The sequence below is a fragment of the Lampetra planeri genome, chromosome 68, assembly GCF_965212315.1.
Source record: "Lampetra planeri chromosome 68, kcLamPlan1.2.h2, whole genome shotgun sequence".
In the NCBI taxonomy this organism is placed as follows: Eukaryota; Metazoa; Chordata; class Hyperoartia; order Petromyzontiformes; family Petromyzontidae; genus Lampetra; species Lampetra planeri.
This window is the reverse complement of record NC_136173.1, coordinates 1,512,002-1,528,823: the sequence shown is the minus strand read 5'-3', so window position 1 is coordinate 1,528,823 and position 16,822 is coordinate 1,512,002. Positions and strand designations below refer to the sequence as shown.

General features: G+C 51.8%; 1 protein-coding gene across 12 annotated transcripts in view; it reads right to left on the bottom strand.

Moving 5' to 3' along the window:
- The window catches only part of LOC144737355 (NACHT, LRR and PYD domains-containing protein 3-like), a 126,414-nt gene that overhangs the window by 9,065 nt on the left and 100,527 nt on the right, over positions 1 to 16,822 (bottom strand). For 6 of the 12 annotated variants that reach the window (XM_078620014.1, XM_078620019.1, XM_078620020.1 and 3 more), the window contains 3 exons: positions 14,068 to 14,151; positions 12,510 to 12,596; positions 1,988 to 2,071 (listed from right to left, as the gene is read on the bottom strand). In XM_078620014.1, the coding sequence (XP_078476140.1) occupies positions 1,988 to 2,071; positions 12,510 to 12,596; positions 14,068 to 14,151 (255 nt within the window). The other 6 variants (XM_078620018.1, XM_078620024.1, XM_078620021.1 and 3 more) reach the window with 4 other exon arrangements.

Below are 16,822 nucleotides of genomic sequence, written 5' to 3'. Positions count from 1 at the left end.
GAAGGCTCCCCAGTCGCCCCCATCCGCCTTGAACGCCGACAGCGCGGGCAATCTTTGCTGGAGGACCCGATCGTCGTCGACGTCGGAGAGATTTTCCCGCGCTCCGCTGGAGTTGTGTAAAATGTCGGCTCGGTTGTCAGGCGCAAAATGGAGGGCTCCGGCGCGCGCTGATGACGTGGGCTGCGCTGCGCGGAGGTGTCCGGCCACGTGGCGTCCGTCTTTCCCGCCAATCAATGGCGGCCCCTCAAAAACGGCGGGAACTCCCAGACTCTTGGCGCGAAGCGCCTTTTGGCGGGATCCCGCCAGCCTCGCTCCTTCCTCCAACCCTGCAGCCGTTTTCCCGCCCGCTGGAACGGAGATCTCGGCCAAGATTTCAGCGGCGGCGAGCAGCAACTCCGCCAACCGGGAGTGTGCGTCTTGGAGGCTGGTGTCGGAGGCAAGCAGAGCGTCGGCCATCACCGCGAGGTGCTGCATCGGCGGCCACTCCTCGTCCTCTCCTCCCGAGGTTGGTGTCCCCGGTACGCCGTCGTCGTCCCGACCTCGCTCGTGGGTACGGGTAGTCTTCCTTGTGTCCATACTTCTTGAAGACAGGTTTACTTCTGACGCCAGTTGTAATGTAGTAACTCGGCGGGAGACGACTTCACGGGTAACACACTCTTTATTTTATCAAACTTGGTCACAGGTGACTAACACCTACTTTGTATCTCGGGTGACAAACACCCACTTAGCTACTTGGCGACTAACGCCCACTGAGCTACTCGGATGACCAACATCCACTTAGTACTCGGGTGACAAACACCCACTTAGCTACTTGGCGACTAACGCCCACTGAGCTACTCGGATGACCAACATCCTCTTAGCTACTCGGCGACTAACGCCACTGAGCTACTCGGATGACCAACATCCACTTAGTACTCGGGTGACAAACACCCACTTAGCTACTTGGCGACTAACGCCCACTGAGCTACTCGGATGACCAACATCCACTTAGCTACTCGGCGACTAACGCCACTGAGCTACTCGGATGACCAACATCCACTTAGCTACTCGGCGACTAACGCCTCTGAGCTACTCGGATGACCAACATCCACTTAGCTACTCGGCGACTAACGCCACTGAGCTACTCGGATGCACTAGGTCTTCAGCTCCGTCTTCGGGTCTTCAACTGGGTAACTCTCCCCGAGTGCTCTCGCGCGTCCCCCTTTATACCCCACCTGCGGACGTCGCTGCGAGCACCCACTTATTCGACCAATCGCCGGGCGCTGGCTACGATCCTCATTTCCCACATCTCATCGTGCCTCACCACTCACTCCGCGCCGCCCCGTCATCTGTCACTCCCGGCGCGCGCGTCCACACCACGCCCACAACGCGTGCCCAACCCCGCACCCCGCGCCGCCCCGTGATCCATCACTGTCACAGTCGGCGCACGTCAATACCACCACTACAAATGCACTGGATATACTCCACTACGACTCCCACTTCAGGCAATGGCCCTTCTTTATAGCAAACAAACGTGCTATGAAGACGGGCCATTTGTTTTTAGGAGTAGTAATAATGAATAATAATAATAACAGTGCATTAGAGTCTATATGCACCGTTAGTGAACTAGTGGCCATGGGAGGTAATGACAAGGGAGTCAGCCGACAGTGCGAATGCACTAGTGGCCACGGGAGGTAATGACAGGGGTATCAGTTGTGAGTGCGAAGGGACTGGTGGCTACGGGAATGATCGAGAAGGGAGCGTGGTCAGGTGACGGAAGAGTCTGCCGGTGGAGCGAGCGTCCAGAGTGAGCAAGAATGATCGAGAAGGGGGGTGTGGCCTCAATTGGTATATAAGAGAGATGTGCAGGAGACTCGGGGCTGTTGCAGTGGGGTCTCCACCTGATGTCAAGTGTCTTCAATAAGACAAGTACCATCTCAAGGGAAGTGTGTCAAGTCGTTATTACACTTACATAAAACATGTGCGAGATATGAGCAGCAGAGCTTACCAAAGACTCCTCAATGATTTGTTGGTGCTGATGATGGCACGGAGGGCCGGGATCGATTTGTCCGTCAGTGAACAACGCTGCAGACTAGAGGGAAGAGAAGAGACGTTGAGTGGGGGCTGAGAGAAGTAGTGAGGGTTGTGAATCGAGTGGGGGGTGGGGAGGGGTGAGCGTGTGAGGGGCTTGGTTGTGTAAAAATGTGGAAGATTCGTGTGTGTCATTACCTACTGTGTGTGATCATTGCATGCCAGCTTTAAAAGGGCCAGCTTGAAAAGAGAAAATTGCTGTTGAGGTTAATGGGGTTAAACTGTGATATTTGTACACGTGTGTGGGGGTGTGTTCATGTTTCTTGACAACTGTGTGAATCTGCATTTGTATGTGTGAATGTGTGTGTAATAAAGGTCGTGGAAGCGACTTCTGGAATCGGGTCTTTATTTGTCTTTCGTTCACAACACTCCTGTCTTACTCCTTCACGCTGCTAACAGACAGCGTGAGAGGGAGAAAGAGAGAGACACGCGCGGCCACGTGGCAGCCTGGACCCCGCTCCAGCGTGACCTCACCCTCCGTTCGTTCCAGATCTGACCACGTGTTGTCCGTCTCCACCCCTTTTAATACCCGGGTCACGTGGTACCTTTCCACCAATCCTGGTTAACCTCCATGGAATCTTCTAGACTCCATCATACGATCCCAGGACCGTGCCTCTGACTCGTCCCCCCATTGGCTGTGGCTAAATCCAGCAGATCCAATCCTCTACTTACAGATGTCACCTTCCCATTACGTCAGTGACACGCCCCTAGACTTCCCCCCATTGGCTATGGGCCAGGACTGGTAGAGCCAATCATCGTAACGAGGCGTGATCCATCAACCACCCGGATATATCCTCACATTACATCACCCCCCCCCCCCCCCCGATGTAAAAAGTCAGCCGTCTCGGCTGGGGAAAGAGTTATAGCCCGAAACCTTTGAATAACATCTTAGGACATCCATGACGCATTAACAAGGTAAGGGGAGTAGGGCACCAACGCGCAGAGGAATTAAAACATTACAACCGTAAAAACAACCGACATACATTAGGGTGCCCCTGTAGCGCAGTAACACCAGGGCCACAGACCGCAAGGACAACAGTATTAGCGAAATGGGAGAGACTTCGACCGCGTACGCGACGCCGGACCCTCTCCTCCCCTTGCGCATGGTTGCCTCGCCGACTGTTCAGCAGGAGGTGGGTGTAGTGGAGAAGAAGAATATTTTTCGGTTTCCGTTTATGTCTGGGACAGGCCCCGCTGGAGGTGGAACGTCCGGGGTCTCGTCATCCAAAACCTGTGCGTCTGCGGGGGGTAGAACACGGCCCCGCTGAGGATCAATCGGCGAGGCAAGTGGCACATTCGGCATGCCAGACCCTGGCAGGTCAACAAGTGGGGATGAAGGGCCAGCACGTGGGTCAACATAGGGCTTGAGCCGCGACGAATGAACATACCAACGACGTTGGCCGTACTGGATGCGAACACTCTGGGGATTCCGAATGTCCACCAGCCTCACAGGCCCCCGCCAAGGCCTGTGCAGTTTAGGGGACGTACCCACTGGCACCTGAGGGCAATGGAGCCATGCCATATTGCCCACCGACCAAGGAATGTCAGTTCGTGATCGACGCGCACACCTCTCATTCCTTGCCTGCGTACGGGCCGTCGCACATTTGGCGGCCTCTCGCGCCTCCGTAACCCGTTTAAGCGAGTCTCGCTCATGGTCAGGCAAGGAAGGGGACGGTTGTTTCCCCGCTGCACCAAGTTGCACATCAATCGGGGGTACATTCTCACGGCCATAGATCAGAAAAAATGGCAAATATCCTGTGGACGCGTGCAGAACCATGCGGTATGCCGCCAGGACGCCAGGTATTGTGACAAAGCATGACCGAAAGGGTGCGGTTAAATCGTTCCACCATGCCATCCGTTTGCGGATGGTAAGGGGAAGTGTGGATTTTCTTTGTACCCAAGGCAGAGCACACGTCTTTGAGCAATTTAGAGGAGAAGTTACGTCCTTGATCCGTGAGCAGCCCTTCAGGTGCTCCCTTATCCATGACGTACCCATTCAAGAAAGCCTCGGTGATGGATGAGGCCGTTTGGTCAGGTAGAGACCAGGCCATAGGCCAGCGAGAAAAGTATTCGACCCCGACCAAAAGGTATTTATTGCCCCTAGCCGATGGAGGGAACGGCCCAGGATATCCAGAGCAACCAGCTCATTAATACAGGACACCTCGATCGATTGTAGGGGCGGGACATAATTTTGACGTGGCGGTTTCCGCTTCGCACAATCATGGCATGACCGGATAAAGCTAGTGACATCCGCCGTCATGCCTGGCCAAAAGAAATCCTTCTGCATCGCGGCCAATGTTTTCTGCACGCCAAGGTGCATCAGCTTGTCGGCGTGCAGCGCCCGGATCAGATCGTGGCGAAGGGACGTCGGCACAACCAGGCGTGAACGGTCCGACAACCCATCCGTACACATTAGTAATCCCGCCTGGCCCAGAAACAACTGCCATTTCCATCCTGCCAAATGAGATCTCGGTTTCCCGACCAATTCCCACAGTGGGGCCAAAGAGGCATCAGCCTCTTGCTCGTGTAGCCACACCAAGTGCGGAAAATGCAGCGTATTGTCGGTGCCAACGGGTTCATCCTGGCCTTCATCCTTTGACATCGCCCCCATGACCGGACAGGGCGGGGTAGGCAGCGCCGCACAGCGGTGCGTACCCATCAGACAGGCGCAGGGAGGGGTCGCGGGCAACCAGAGAGAGCATCCGCGTTGCCATGGTGAGTACCCTTGCGGTACGTGATCTCGAAAGAAAACTCCTGCAGCGATTCTAACCACCGAGCCAATTGACCGGATGGTTGTTCCAATTTCAAAGAATATTGCAAGGCAGCATGGTCAGTACGCATGAGGAATTTCCTTCCATACAGATACGGCCGGTACTGGCGAACAAAATGGACGATTGCCAGCAATTCCCGTCGCGTCACGCAATAGCGCGTCTCGGCAGGAGACAGAACCCTGCTGCCGTATGCCACCACTCGCTCGACCCCGTCTTTCCGTTGCGACAAAACGGCCCCTATGCCGATGTCGCTAGCATTCGTGTCAAGGATGAACGGCTGGGAAAAGTCTGGGTAGTCGAGTGTTGGAGCGGTGGCCAGGCGATCCCGGAGAGATTGAAAAGAGTGCTCCTCTTCTGGGCCCCATTTCAATCTCTGATTCTTCCCTGTCAGAACATGCAGCGGCTTAGCCAGTGTCGCAAAATTCTTAACAAATCGGCGATAGTAGGATGCGAACCCTTTAAACCGCCGTACGTCGCCCACTGAAGTGGGCGTGGGCCACTCTCGGACATAAGACGTTTTCTGAGGGTCCGTGGACATACCGTCAGAGCTGACGATGTGTCCCAGGTAGTGGACAGATCGTTGCAAAAGGTGGCACTTCTTTGGTTTAAATTTAAGGTCAGCCGACCGCATCCTTTGAAAGACAGTCTCCAGCCGTTGGAGGTGTTCTTCGAAGGTGCGACTGAATACAATTATAATCCTCCAAATATATGAGGCACGTTTCCACTGCAGCCCCGTTAGCACCAGTTCCATCAGGCGTTGGAACGTCGCCGGTGCTGCATTCAAGCCCATAGGTAGGCGGTTAAACTCAAAGAGGCCCTGCGGCGTGCGGAATGCCGTTTTCGGTCTGGACGCGTCATCGAGGGGAAGCTGCCAAAACCCAGACGACAGGTCAAGAATAGAGAAGAAATTTGCCCCCGACAAAGCGTCCAACGAGTCGTCCATCCGTGGCAAGGGGTATGCGTCCGCCACGGATATCTTATTCAATTGGCGGAAGTCTACACAAAACCTCATTCTGCCATCCTTCTTTTTAACCAACACCACCGGCGCACCCCAAGGACTGTTGGATGGCGAAAATGTATTGGCCGCCAACATGTCGTCCACCACGCCATGCACGTGTTTCCTTTCTGCAGGGCTCATGCGATGCGGGTGCATACAAATCGGTCCCGCCGCACCGGTGTCGATATGGTGTGACAAGAGCGAGGTATGGCCCAAATCCAAATCGTTTTTACTGAAAACGTTAGCGTACTCTGACAATAGTGAATGCAAGGCACTCCGCTGCGTGGCCGACAAGGACATATTTTCCCGGCACAATTCTGCGATCCATCGATCGCCCGAACGATCAGATTGTGGCATGCCAGCGGCCATTTTTGTGGGTTGGTGGCTCTCAAAGCTGGTGAAATCGGTAGTGACGTGAGCCAATACCGAGCCAGCCGGAACGACCACCCGGTCCGGGCCCCCATTTAACACTGACCAGGCCGAACGATAGTTTGAGCCGCCATTAGGGAAAACGACTTAGCCACAGAGTTTGACGGGGACAACAACACACCCGTCGCATCGTCCATGGCTTCCAACCGCTTTCGGTAACGCAGCGGAATAAGCATTTGTGTGCCCAATGGTACTTCTACCATGACGGCAACAATCGAGTTAACAGCGTTTCCTGGGGGCAAACGGCCCAGTAGGGACAGCAGGAAGGACATTCTATGGCCCCCTGGCATTTCCAAGCAACCTTGATCGACGAGTATTTTAACGGGCATCCGACGAAGAAAACGGTGCCCAATATGCATGTGACGGTCAATGAACGCGAGATCAAAACTGGTCCCACCGCGGTGATATTCCCTATAACAATGCGCACATCTACTCGTCCCAAAATACCCATCCTACCCCCATTCGCAGCAACGCATGCATCGTCAGCCGGTCGGATCCGCGACGTAGGAATGGACAGGAGATGAAAAATAACATCGGAAATGATGGTTGCAGACGTACCGGTGTCCACCAAAATACAGACATCGATCCCATCAATAGTGCCCCGTACCGTCGAGGACCCCGACGTGGCTGCCACCAACTTTCGAGCCAATTTTTTCCATTGTGTAACCGAGTGCGGCATCGACCCAGGTGACTCACAATTCCCTTCAGGAGTGGAAACATGGGTGCGAGTGGATGCGTGATGTGTCAAGACCTGCCGGGTGTCCGATATGTGCCGACTTGCCCGAGGGTGCCGTGGATCCGCGTCCGGTGGAGGAGATGGAAGTCGGCCCGACGGGAGCTGAGGAGGTTGAAGTTGGCAGCGGCAATCCCGGGCGAAATGGCCTCGTTGGCCACACTTGAAACATGTGGCCGCCTGCGCTCAGCGGTCGGTCGCTCCGGTCCCCGTTCGTGGACGTCCGGCCCCGTCACGCTGCTCGCGCGGCCGGCGTTTCGGGACCCAGCGAGGAACGGCTGCAATAACCTCGTCGTCGCTAGAGTCGTTGGAGCCATGGACGACACGACGTGGAGCCCATCCCAACGGTGGCCCGTCTATCTCAGGATCTCCCGTCCATGCAGCCATCTGGTCCCAGCGTTTGAGGTTGAACTTGGCGTCCAAACAGCGCGCCGCCCATCGAGACGTTAGCGGTTCGTGGCCGCACACCGGTAATGATATGTTAAGTTCCTGGGACAACTCAATCATTCTAGAAAGGATGAGAGGATCCAGGAGATCGGCTGACGAATCGGGGTAGGCGGCCATGGCAAGCGCCAACAGCGCCCCTCGGTAGGCCAAGGGCGATTAATCCGCTCCTCGATGCCGCTGCATTAATTTTCTGGTAGCCGCCGTCAGCGGCTTATAGAACTCCGCCATTTCCGCGAAAGCGTCACGCAACATTTTTTTCTTACTCGCCGGGATGGAGCGGAAGACTGCCAAGGAGATGTCGTCCAATAGCGTGGGCAAAGTCTCCAGCGCTTCTGCCTCCGTCCATCGCACCGACCGAAACGCTGACTCGAACCGCCAAGTGAACGCGCTCCAGTCGCCCCCGGCGACAAATTCTTTAATTTGAGGAAGGCGATGGCCGCGGTGAATATCCGAGGCCTCGGGCGTGTCAGATCCCGCTCCCTGCGTGGCAGCAACCCCGCCCAAGATGGCGTCCAGTGGCCGCGTGGCAGCAGCCCCGCCCAAGATGGAGGCCTCCCCCTCCATGGCAGGAGTAATGGTGGATGACGTTTCCCGCTGAAGATCATGGTCATCGGCCCTTGGGTGAGTTCCACGTGGCCGACCGAGGGCCGCAGATGACGCGACTGCCGTTGCAAGATTTAGCAGGATCGCACGGAGCGACTCTATCTGCTCCGCCACCCGACGCCACCCCTCGTCCGCAGCCGGAGACGCCTCATCGCCAGCCTGTCGTCGATGCGCGGCGTCGGGGAGAGCGGCAGACGGCGGTAGAGGACGCGTGGCTCCCAGCAGCTCGTCCTCGTCCGCCTCGACATCTTCATCCGACGGAGGGTCCGGTGGGTTTCTTTTCTTGAGGTGCTTGGACATTTTTAAAAATAATTGTCGAAACAGTCTCAAGAAGCACATCTGTCACCAATGTATTAAAGGTCGTGGAAGCGACTTCTGGAATCCGGTCTTTATTTGTCTTTTGTTCACAACACTCCTGTCTTACTCCTTCACGCTAACAGACAACGTGAGAGGGAGAGAGAGAGACACGCGCGGCCACGTGGCAGCCTGGACCCCACTCCAGCATGGCCTCACCCTCTGTTCGTTCCAGATTTGACAACGTGTTGTCTGTCTCCACCCCTTTTAATACCCGGGTCACGTGGTACATTTCCACCAATCCTGGTTAACCTCCATTGCATGTTCTAGACTCCATCGTACGATCCCAGGACCGCGCCCCTGACTCGTCCGCCCATTGGCTGTGGCTAAAGCCAGCAGATCCAATCCTCTACTTACAAATGTCACCTTCCCATTACGTCAGGGCCACGCCCCTAGACTTACCCCCATTGGCTATGGGCCAGGACCGGTAGAACCAATCATCGTAACGAGGTGTGATCCATCAACCACCCGGATATATCCTCACATTACATGTGTATGTGTGTATATTTCTCAGTCAGTCGACCCGTGGCACCTGGGTCTGCCCTCCTGCCAGCGGGCGTTCGACACTTCATGTGGCCTCAAGGTGCACCTAGCCTGGCACAAGCGTCATGGTGATGTCACCACCACTTAGTGGCGAATGGCGGTTGTTGTTATATACCGTTTAGCAGTTAGCGTGCTGCACTACAAACCCGGCGATCCGAGTTCGATTCCTGCTCAACACCAGTGATGAGTATCTGAATCGGTCATGGGCATCCCCTAGGTCGACTCAGCTTCAAATGAGTAACTGGTGCTATGTGTAAACATTGCCATGAGGGAGAAAACGGCAGCCGGGCATGATGCTGGCCACAAAAAGCCACGAGTAGTGGCCAAGTGGAATGTGTGAACATTCGCTGTGGAGGAGGGGCTGACACTCCTGTGTGGGGAGCTGGACTGGTACTGCCTCGATCTCTGTGGCAGATGACATCTGCCTCAGTAGCCCGTGATCACTAATAATTATTTAATTGAATAAAACAAGTCAATGGTAGTGCCATACCTATCACCACCCAGAACCCACAGGATGGGTTCTGCAGGACTGGAACGTAGCCCTGGTGGAATGCATGTTTAAAAAGAGGGACTGTATTAATTGCAACAACTGCTGGGACATATCACTTTGCCAAACATGCTGAGGAGAGGTTTGCGGAGCCCCAATGTGGTTTTAGAACGGGGCTGTCCAGCAGGAGTGTAGGGAATTTCAGCAGGACCTACATCGCTGCTTTATTGACCTGGACAAGGCCTATGATACCATCAATATAATGATACCATCAATATGATGATACCATCAATATGATACCATCTCTCCCCCACCCATCCACCGCAACGCTGCAACACTCGAATTGAGGAAAACAGTCGCCTCAATACCGTCCCTCGTCAGCACTTGAAGTCATGCCAAGCCCCTTTGAACCACATGCGCTTAACCTGACATAATGCGAATTCAATCCTGATGAAGCTTGGCGAGCTGAATAGAGTTCAAAAGAACTCACAAACAAACACCTTGTGAAAGACCCAACGCAGAAGATCCCAGGGTTTGATCTTCCACGAAGCTCATGGTCCACCCTAAACCGCATCCACTGCACAGATCATGGCAGATGTGGATACCTGATGCACAACTGGAAAATTATAAACTTTCCAGTGTGTGACTGTGGTCATCCAGAACAGTCCGTTCAACGTGTAATGATATAATGCCCTGATCCACAAATACGAAGGAGATATCACAGCGATACACTCTGCTGGCTTGACCACCTGAATTTGCAGTTGTTGCTGTGCATCTACATCAGCCATACTAAAGAAGATGACCATCAATAGGCCTGGGCTCTGGGTTATTCTTCGTGGTGTTGGGGTACCTGACTCTCTGCTCAGACTCAATAAGGACCTTCGTGATGGTGGGCAGGCCTGGATAAAGCTTCGTAGCCAGGAGTCAGAGCCATTTCCTCTTCACATTGGGGTTTAACAGGAATGTTCTCTGGCTCCTACATTATTTCACATATTTTTGATCACATAGATCTTAGGGAATTTCCATCTGTTATACATACAATGGTCAACCGTGTTATGTATGTTGACCTTTAAATTGCTGTTGACTTTGAGGAGTTGGAAAATCTGCTGCTAAATCTTGTGCCACTGAGAGATGGAACCTCACCATTAGCCACACAAAAAAGCACCTCCCTGGGTATTGTGTCAATTGAACACTCCATCCCCTCAACTCCTCAAGAGCGGTGAGGCAGTTGAGGAGATAATGCAGGAGTTCTCATACTTGGACAGTGTGCTCATAACTATTTCCAGTTTGGCAGCAGAGGGTTCAATACAAATCAGTCGAGCGGCGTTATATTTTTATCATTTGCATCATGCTGCGTCGAAGCTGCCTGGCCTGACGCTCCACACAAAGCTCCAGTCTTCTCAGCTCCAGTTATGCCCCTCCTTCTCCATGCTTGCTAAATCTGGACCCCTCTGAGGGAACATCTGCACTGGTTTGACACATTCAGGCCAGCCTCCCAACAATCCATCCTGTGTTTAATTAGGCTGGATTGTGCGAGGAACTCGCATATTCTTAAAAGATCTGGACACAGTCTCATCGGTGAGCTATTCTGGCAGGCAAGGCTGCGTTGGCTATGTTATGTAACCTGCATACACACCCACTGCATGCGCAATACGTTTTTGTTGGCCAAATACATGGGGATAAACAGCTACTGCACTGGCTAGAGAAGAGATGGGCTGATGTGGTACAGGAAGATGTGAAGCTGTGTGGACTTGCTGATGGATAGTACCAGTGGTTCAAGATCTGCCTCTATGTCATAGGCTGGTGTAGGCTGCTACAGGACAGTTTAAAGCAGTTTCCCTCCGAAAACAATGGAGGGCACATAAATCGATGCTCACAAAAATAATCTGATTGGCGGCCAGCTATAACGCAGCGAGATGGCATGGAGGTGCAATTGCCATCCATCTCGATACGTCAAACCATAAAACCTGGGTCTATTAAAACTCAACTATTTCTTTTTACAAGGAAAGGCCTACTGTCCTATGTAGCTCTTTTTCAGAAGTGACCTAGCCACAAACGATCACTGAACGAAGTGGCTTATTACGTGCGAATATATAGCAGCCAACCATTCTAAATGCATAATGTTGATTCTAAATGTGGAGGAAAAAAACGGAGAAACTGTAAAAAAAATGGAGAACCTGGAAAAACAACCCACACGACCATGGAGAGAACATGCAAACTCCAAATATATATTCTAGATTTGAAGCTTTCGTGACTGCAAGGATTCATACTCTTAGTTCTTTCGGTAAAGTCACGTAGGTAAAAAATGAAATTAATAAAAAATAAAACAATAAAAATCACGACGTTTCGGAGGCAACACAAGTCTCCGTCATCAGGTGGGACCGTCACAGCCAGATTTGCTGCATCAAGTGAGGCAAGGATTCAAGATATAATCCCTTAAATGCAAGTTGAGGGGGGAGGAGAGGGGGGGGGAGCTCATCAGAATGTGGTAGACAATGAACGGAACGTATCGGGAGGGAGGGGGCGCGGCTAAAAGAAGGCACGAAGTGCTACGTAGAACGTATCGGAAGGGGGAGAGGGCAGGGCCAAAAGAATGCACGACGTGGTACACGAGAGTCGGCGACGTGGACGTGGTTGTGCGCAAGCAACTATTGTTGCACACGCCAACGTATTGGACGGAGAGGGGGAGGGGAGGCCAAAAGAGAGTGTGGGGTGCAAGTGTACGTGGACATGTGTATGTACAAGCACCTGTTGATACACATGATAGAAAAGAACGAAAATGCCCATGTTTATACCAGTGCTGGCTGAACAATAAAGAGAGTACTGTTAAACACTGGGGATGTTAACACTCGGTAAAGTAAAGTAGGCGTCAGGGTCAGTATCGAACCCACAACCTTCTGTATAACAGGCAAGATAGTTAACATCTTGCCAGCGTGACGTCTGTCCAGTGATCTCCTCTCAGCAATCCTTCAACACCTCACAAACGATGTGGCAACATCACCCCAACTTAGTAATGAATGGCGACTGGTGGTTGTTTCATAAGTACGTTTGTGTGTGCATCAGAGCAATACTCACTCTAACGTTTCCAAACTTCCTTCTCTCCCCACCATTCCGTCTGCCAAAAATTTGAGGCCGCTGTCTGTAATCTTGTTGTCACTCAGCCTAAAACCACATGGATAGGAAAATCATACTAATAACATACTAATCAATACACAACCAAGTTCCACCTTGCATTAGAAACATACAGATCAAGCAAAACAACAGATCACTTTGCTCTTCAATCCAAACACTCCTGCAACCACCTAAACCCATTAAAAAAACACGAATTTGGATGGATCTTTCTAATTTGCAGCACCACACCTCTGGAACAACCTCCCCGAAGCAATCCGCACACTCGACTGCATCACTACATTTAAGTAACAACTCAAAATCCATCTCTGTGCACTTGCATACAAAAACGAACTCACAACTTGATTTTTTTTACTGTAGATAGTTTGTATACATATATTCTTATTGTTTAGAATCTTTATAATTTATGTTGAGTTTGAGTTTCACGTAATTGTGCTTCTGAGTGACAGATTTGTGCCAGAAAGGCACACACTTTTTTTACTGTAGAGAGTTTGTAAAACATTTTTACTTGACTTATACGTTAAGATGTTTTCAGCCATATAGACAGTGTGTATACATGTTGGAGGGAACCAGGGTACTTGGGGGACAAAAAACCTACGCATGCGAGAGTTGAACATTCTATCCTATACAGAAGAGACAAAGGATATTCGGCCGCGAACTTTGTTGTACCTCTTTCTGTTGGCAACCCCAGGATATGCCTCCTCGATGACCATGGTGAGTTTCACAACATGTCGTTTTGCCCGATCTTCTAAACCCTCGCCTCCACCCCCCTCCACAGTGCTGGATTACAGGCATGTGGAATTATCTCATCTATACGTTGCTATACGTTGATCAAGTGGAGGAAATTTGAGATTTCTATGCAAAAAAAAGCGTTGAAATGTGAGACCTGTATGCTAATCAAGTGAAGGAAACTGAAGATCTCTATGTGAGTAAAGCGTCGGAAGTGTTATATCTCTATGATAATCAAATGTATTCATCAAAGAAGTACAATACCACAATGGATTTCGCTGCCCTTGCCTCTAGAGCCTATAAAACCTTGTTATGCATGGTGGTCACCCATCCAAGCTATATGAAGGCACAATTCTGATTCAGTTCAGGGATCTGAAGAGATGCGATTTGTTCTGAGTTAATAATATTGTTCAGGTTTTCCGGTTTTTGCTTTCCAGATTTAGAAACATGCGTTTATATTAATTGGCTGCTATAAATGCCAATATATGATAAGCCACTTCGATGAGCTATTATCTGCAAAAGAGCTAATATCTCAGTTGGCTTTACTCGATAAATAAATAACACAGTCCAGTATCCAGGCTCTATCCAGATTCACTCCGAATTCAGTTCTGAATCTGAAGCGATTGGTGCATTCTAGGCGATTACTCAGCTTTGTCATGTAGAGGCAGCAGGATTGCTGCATTCATATTTCAATGTTTACTTCTGAACGTGTTGCACCAATCATAACCACGGTGTGCACACAGGGCACGTGTGAGAAACGAGCAGCAAAGCTTACGCGAGATTCTTCAATCCTGTGTTGGCCACGAGGATGAGGCCGAGCGAAAAGACCGACTTCTCCGTCAGTGAGCATCTCACCAAGCTACAAATAGAGAAGAGATGCTGACTGGGGGGTTAAGAGGAGGGATGGGGGGTTGTGGGCAGAGAGTAGGGGATGATGAGGTGTGAAGAGGGGTGAGTGGTGGTGGTAAAAAGGGGTGAGTGGGTGAGGGGCCTGGTGGTGGAAACAGTAGAAGACTCACGTCTTTGTGTGTGTTTGTATGTCAGCACCTATGCGGGGAGCAGTAGTGCAACGGTTAGCCTGCTGTGCTACGGACCAGGCGACCCGAGTTCGATACCTTTCTCATGCCCAAGAGAATCAGTTCTGGGCCCCCCCTAGGTGACTCAGCCTCAAATGAGTACCTGGTGCGATGTGTAAACATCGCCATTGGGGAGACAAAGGTGGCCGGACGTGGTGTTGGCCTCTCACCTCTTCGTGTGCTGTGCCAGCACTTGCCCCAACAGTCTGTTAAGGCTACACGGGGGAGATTTGTCTTTATGGGTGATCACTGCATGTTTGCTTTAAATGGTACTTGCAAAACAGCAATTATTGTTCGTGTTTAAGGGGTTTAATAATGATCTGTGCCTTTGTTTTTGTTGTTCATTTTGTTGACAACTGTGTGAATCTGCATGTGTGTGTGTGAATATAAACGGCTGAGTCGACCTAATTAGCTAAAGTACATGTTTGTGTGTCTATATTCGTTTTTTATGTGTTTTTGTGTGCATGAAATAGGTACAATGGGTTCAAATCTGACATTTGTGTGTGTATGTGTGTACAGATATGAGTACATTCATGTTTGTGAATCGTGAATCTGCATGTGTTTTTTTATGTACGTGTGTACGTGGGGATCAATAGTGGTTATCACACCGCCCTAAGAATCTGGCGACCCGAGATTAATTCCTGCTTAGGGTCAACACCAGTGGCGGTTATCTGAACCGGTCCTGGACCTTCCCTAGGTCGACCCAGCCTCCAATGAGTACCTGGTACGACGTGTGAATATCACCACTTGGGAGACAAAAGTGGTTGGGCGTGGTGCTGGCCACCCACTTCCTCGTTGCCGTGCTGACCTTCATAGGTGCTACTCGCTAACAGCACTTACTGCAAAAGTCTAAAGCTATACGGGGCATCTTTGTCTTATGGCTGTGTGCACTTGGCACAGCGCTTAGCACATTTGACTATGAAGCAGTCTCCGATATGTGCTTTACATCACATCTTCTCAACACGGTTGAAAAGGAACCCCCAGTGGAGTTGTCACTCTGGGCACAAGATAACTTTGCATATGGCCATTTCCTCTGCAACGCTTCCAATTTCAAATTCTCTCTCTAATGCCTCCCGTTTCCTAATTCCTATTTATCTGCGTACGAGTGTGCATGCATGTGCAGAAGGAATGGTGGTGTAGTGATTGGCGCATGGAGCTACAAACCCGGCGACCCAAAATCGGTCACCGCTCACGGCCAATATCGGTGATGAATATATGAACTGGTCTTGGACCTCATCTAGGTCGATTTAGGCTTAAATGGTAACTGGTGCAGTGTGTAAACATCAGCATAGGGGAGAATAACATGGCTGTAGATGGTGCTGGTCATCCATTCCCCCGTGTGTCATGCCGGCCATATTACGTGCTCGGCCACAGCACTTGCCTGTCAAGGCTATAAACAAGATATGTGTATATGTGTAGGTGGCTTGTATGTGTAGTGGTGGTGTTGACGCGCGCCGGCAGTGAGAGATCACGGGGCGGCGCGGGGTGCGTGGTTGTGCGCGCTGACACAAGGTGGGAAATAGGATCGTGGGCAGCGCGCAATGATTGGTCAACTGGGGTGGGTGCTCTCAGCGACGTCCGCAGGAGGGACTATAAAGGGGGACGCGCGGGAGCACTCGGGGTTGTTGTTAACCAGTTGAAGATCGAAGACGGAGTTGAAGAAGTAGGGCCCTGAGACCCTTAGTCCCGCTGTCCTTGTAAGGGCTGGGACCCTGTGTGGCTCGGAGGCGAGACTGTGGGACCCGTGGTCTGACGTCCATGTGGGACGAGGCTGTGGGACCCAGAGTCGAGATGGACACCCCAGTCGGGTGGGTTCCGAGAAGCTACGGGGCGTAAGAGCCCGTGTGGGTGTAGCCAGGGGAACCCCGTGGGTTAGGCTGCAGTTAGCCACCTGTGTAATATAAGTTGGTGTTAATAAAAGAGTGTGCTACCCGTAAGGTCGTCTCCCGACAAGTTACTACATTACAACTGGCGTCAGAAGTAAACCTGTCTTCAAAAGGATGGATACTAGGAAGACTACCCGTACCCACGGGCGAGATCGGGAAGACGACGGCGTACCGGAGCCACAAGCCTCGGAACGCGAGGATGAAGAGTTGCCGCCGATGCAGCACTTCGCGGCGATGGCCGACGCTCCGCTCGCCTCCGACACCGGCCTACAGGATGCACACTCCCGCCTGGCGGAGTTGCTGCTCGCCGCCGCTTCAATTTTGGCAGAAATCACCGTTTCAGCAGGCGGGAGGACGACTACGAGGTTGGAGGAGGGAGCGCGGCCGGAGAAATCCCGCCAGAACGCGCTCCACGCCGAAAGTTTTGAAATTGGCGCCATTTTTGAGGGTCCACCATCGATTGGCGGGAAGCGTGGACACCACGTGGTCAGGGACCTCCACTCTACATGGCCCGCGTCATCGGCGCACGCCAAAACTCTCCACCATGCGCCTGCCGACGGAGCCGACA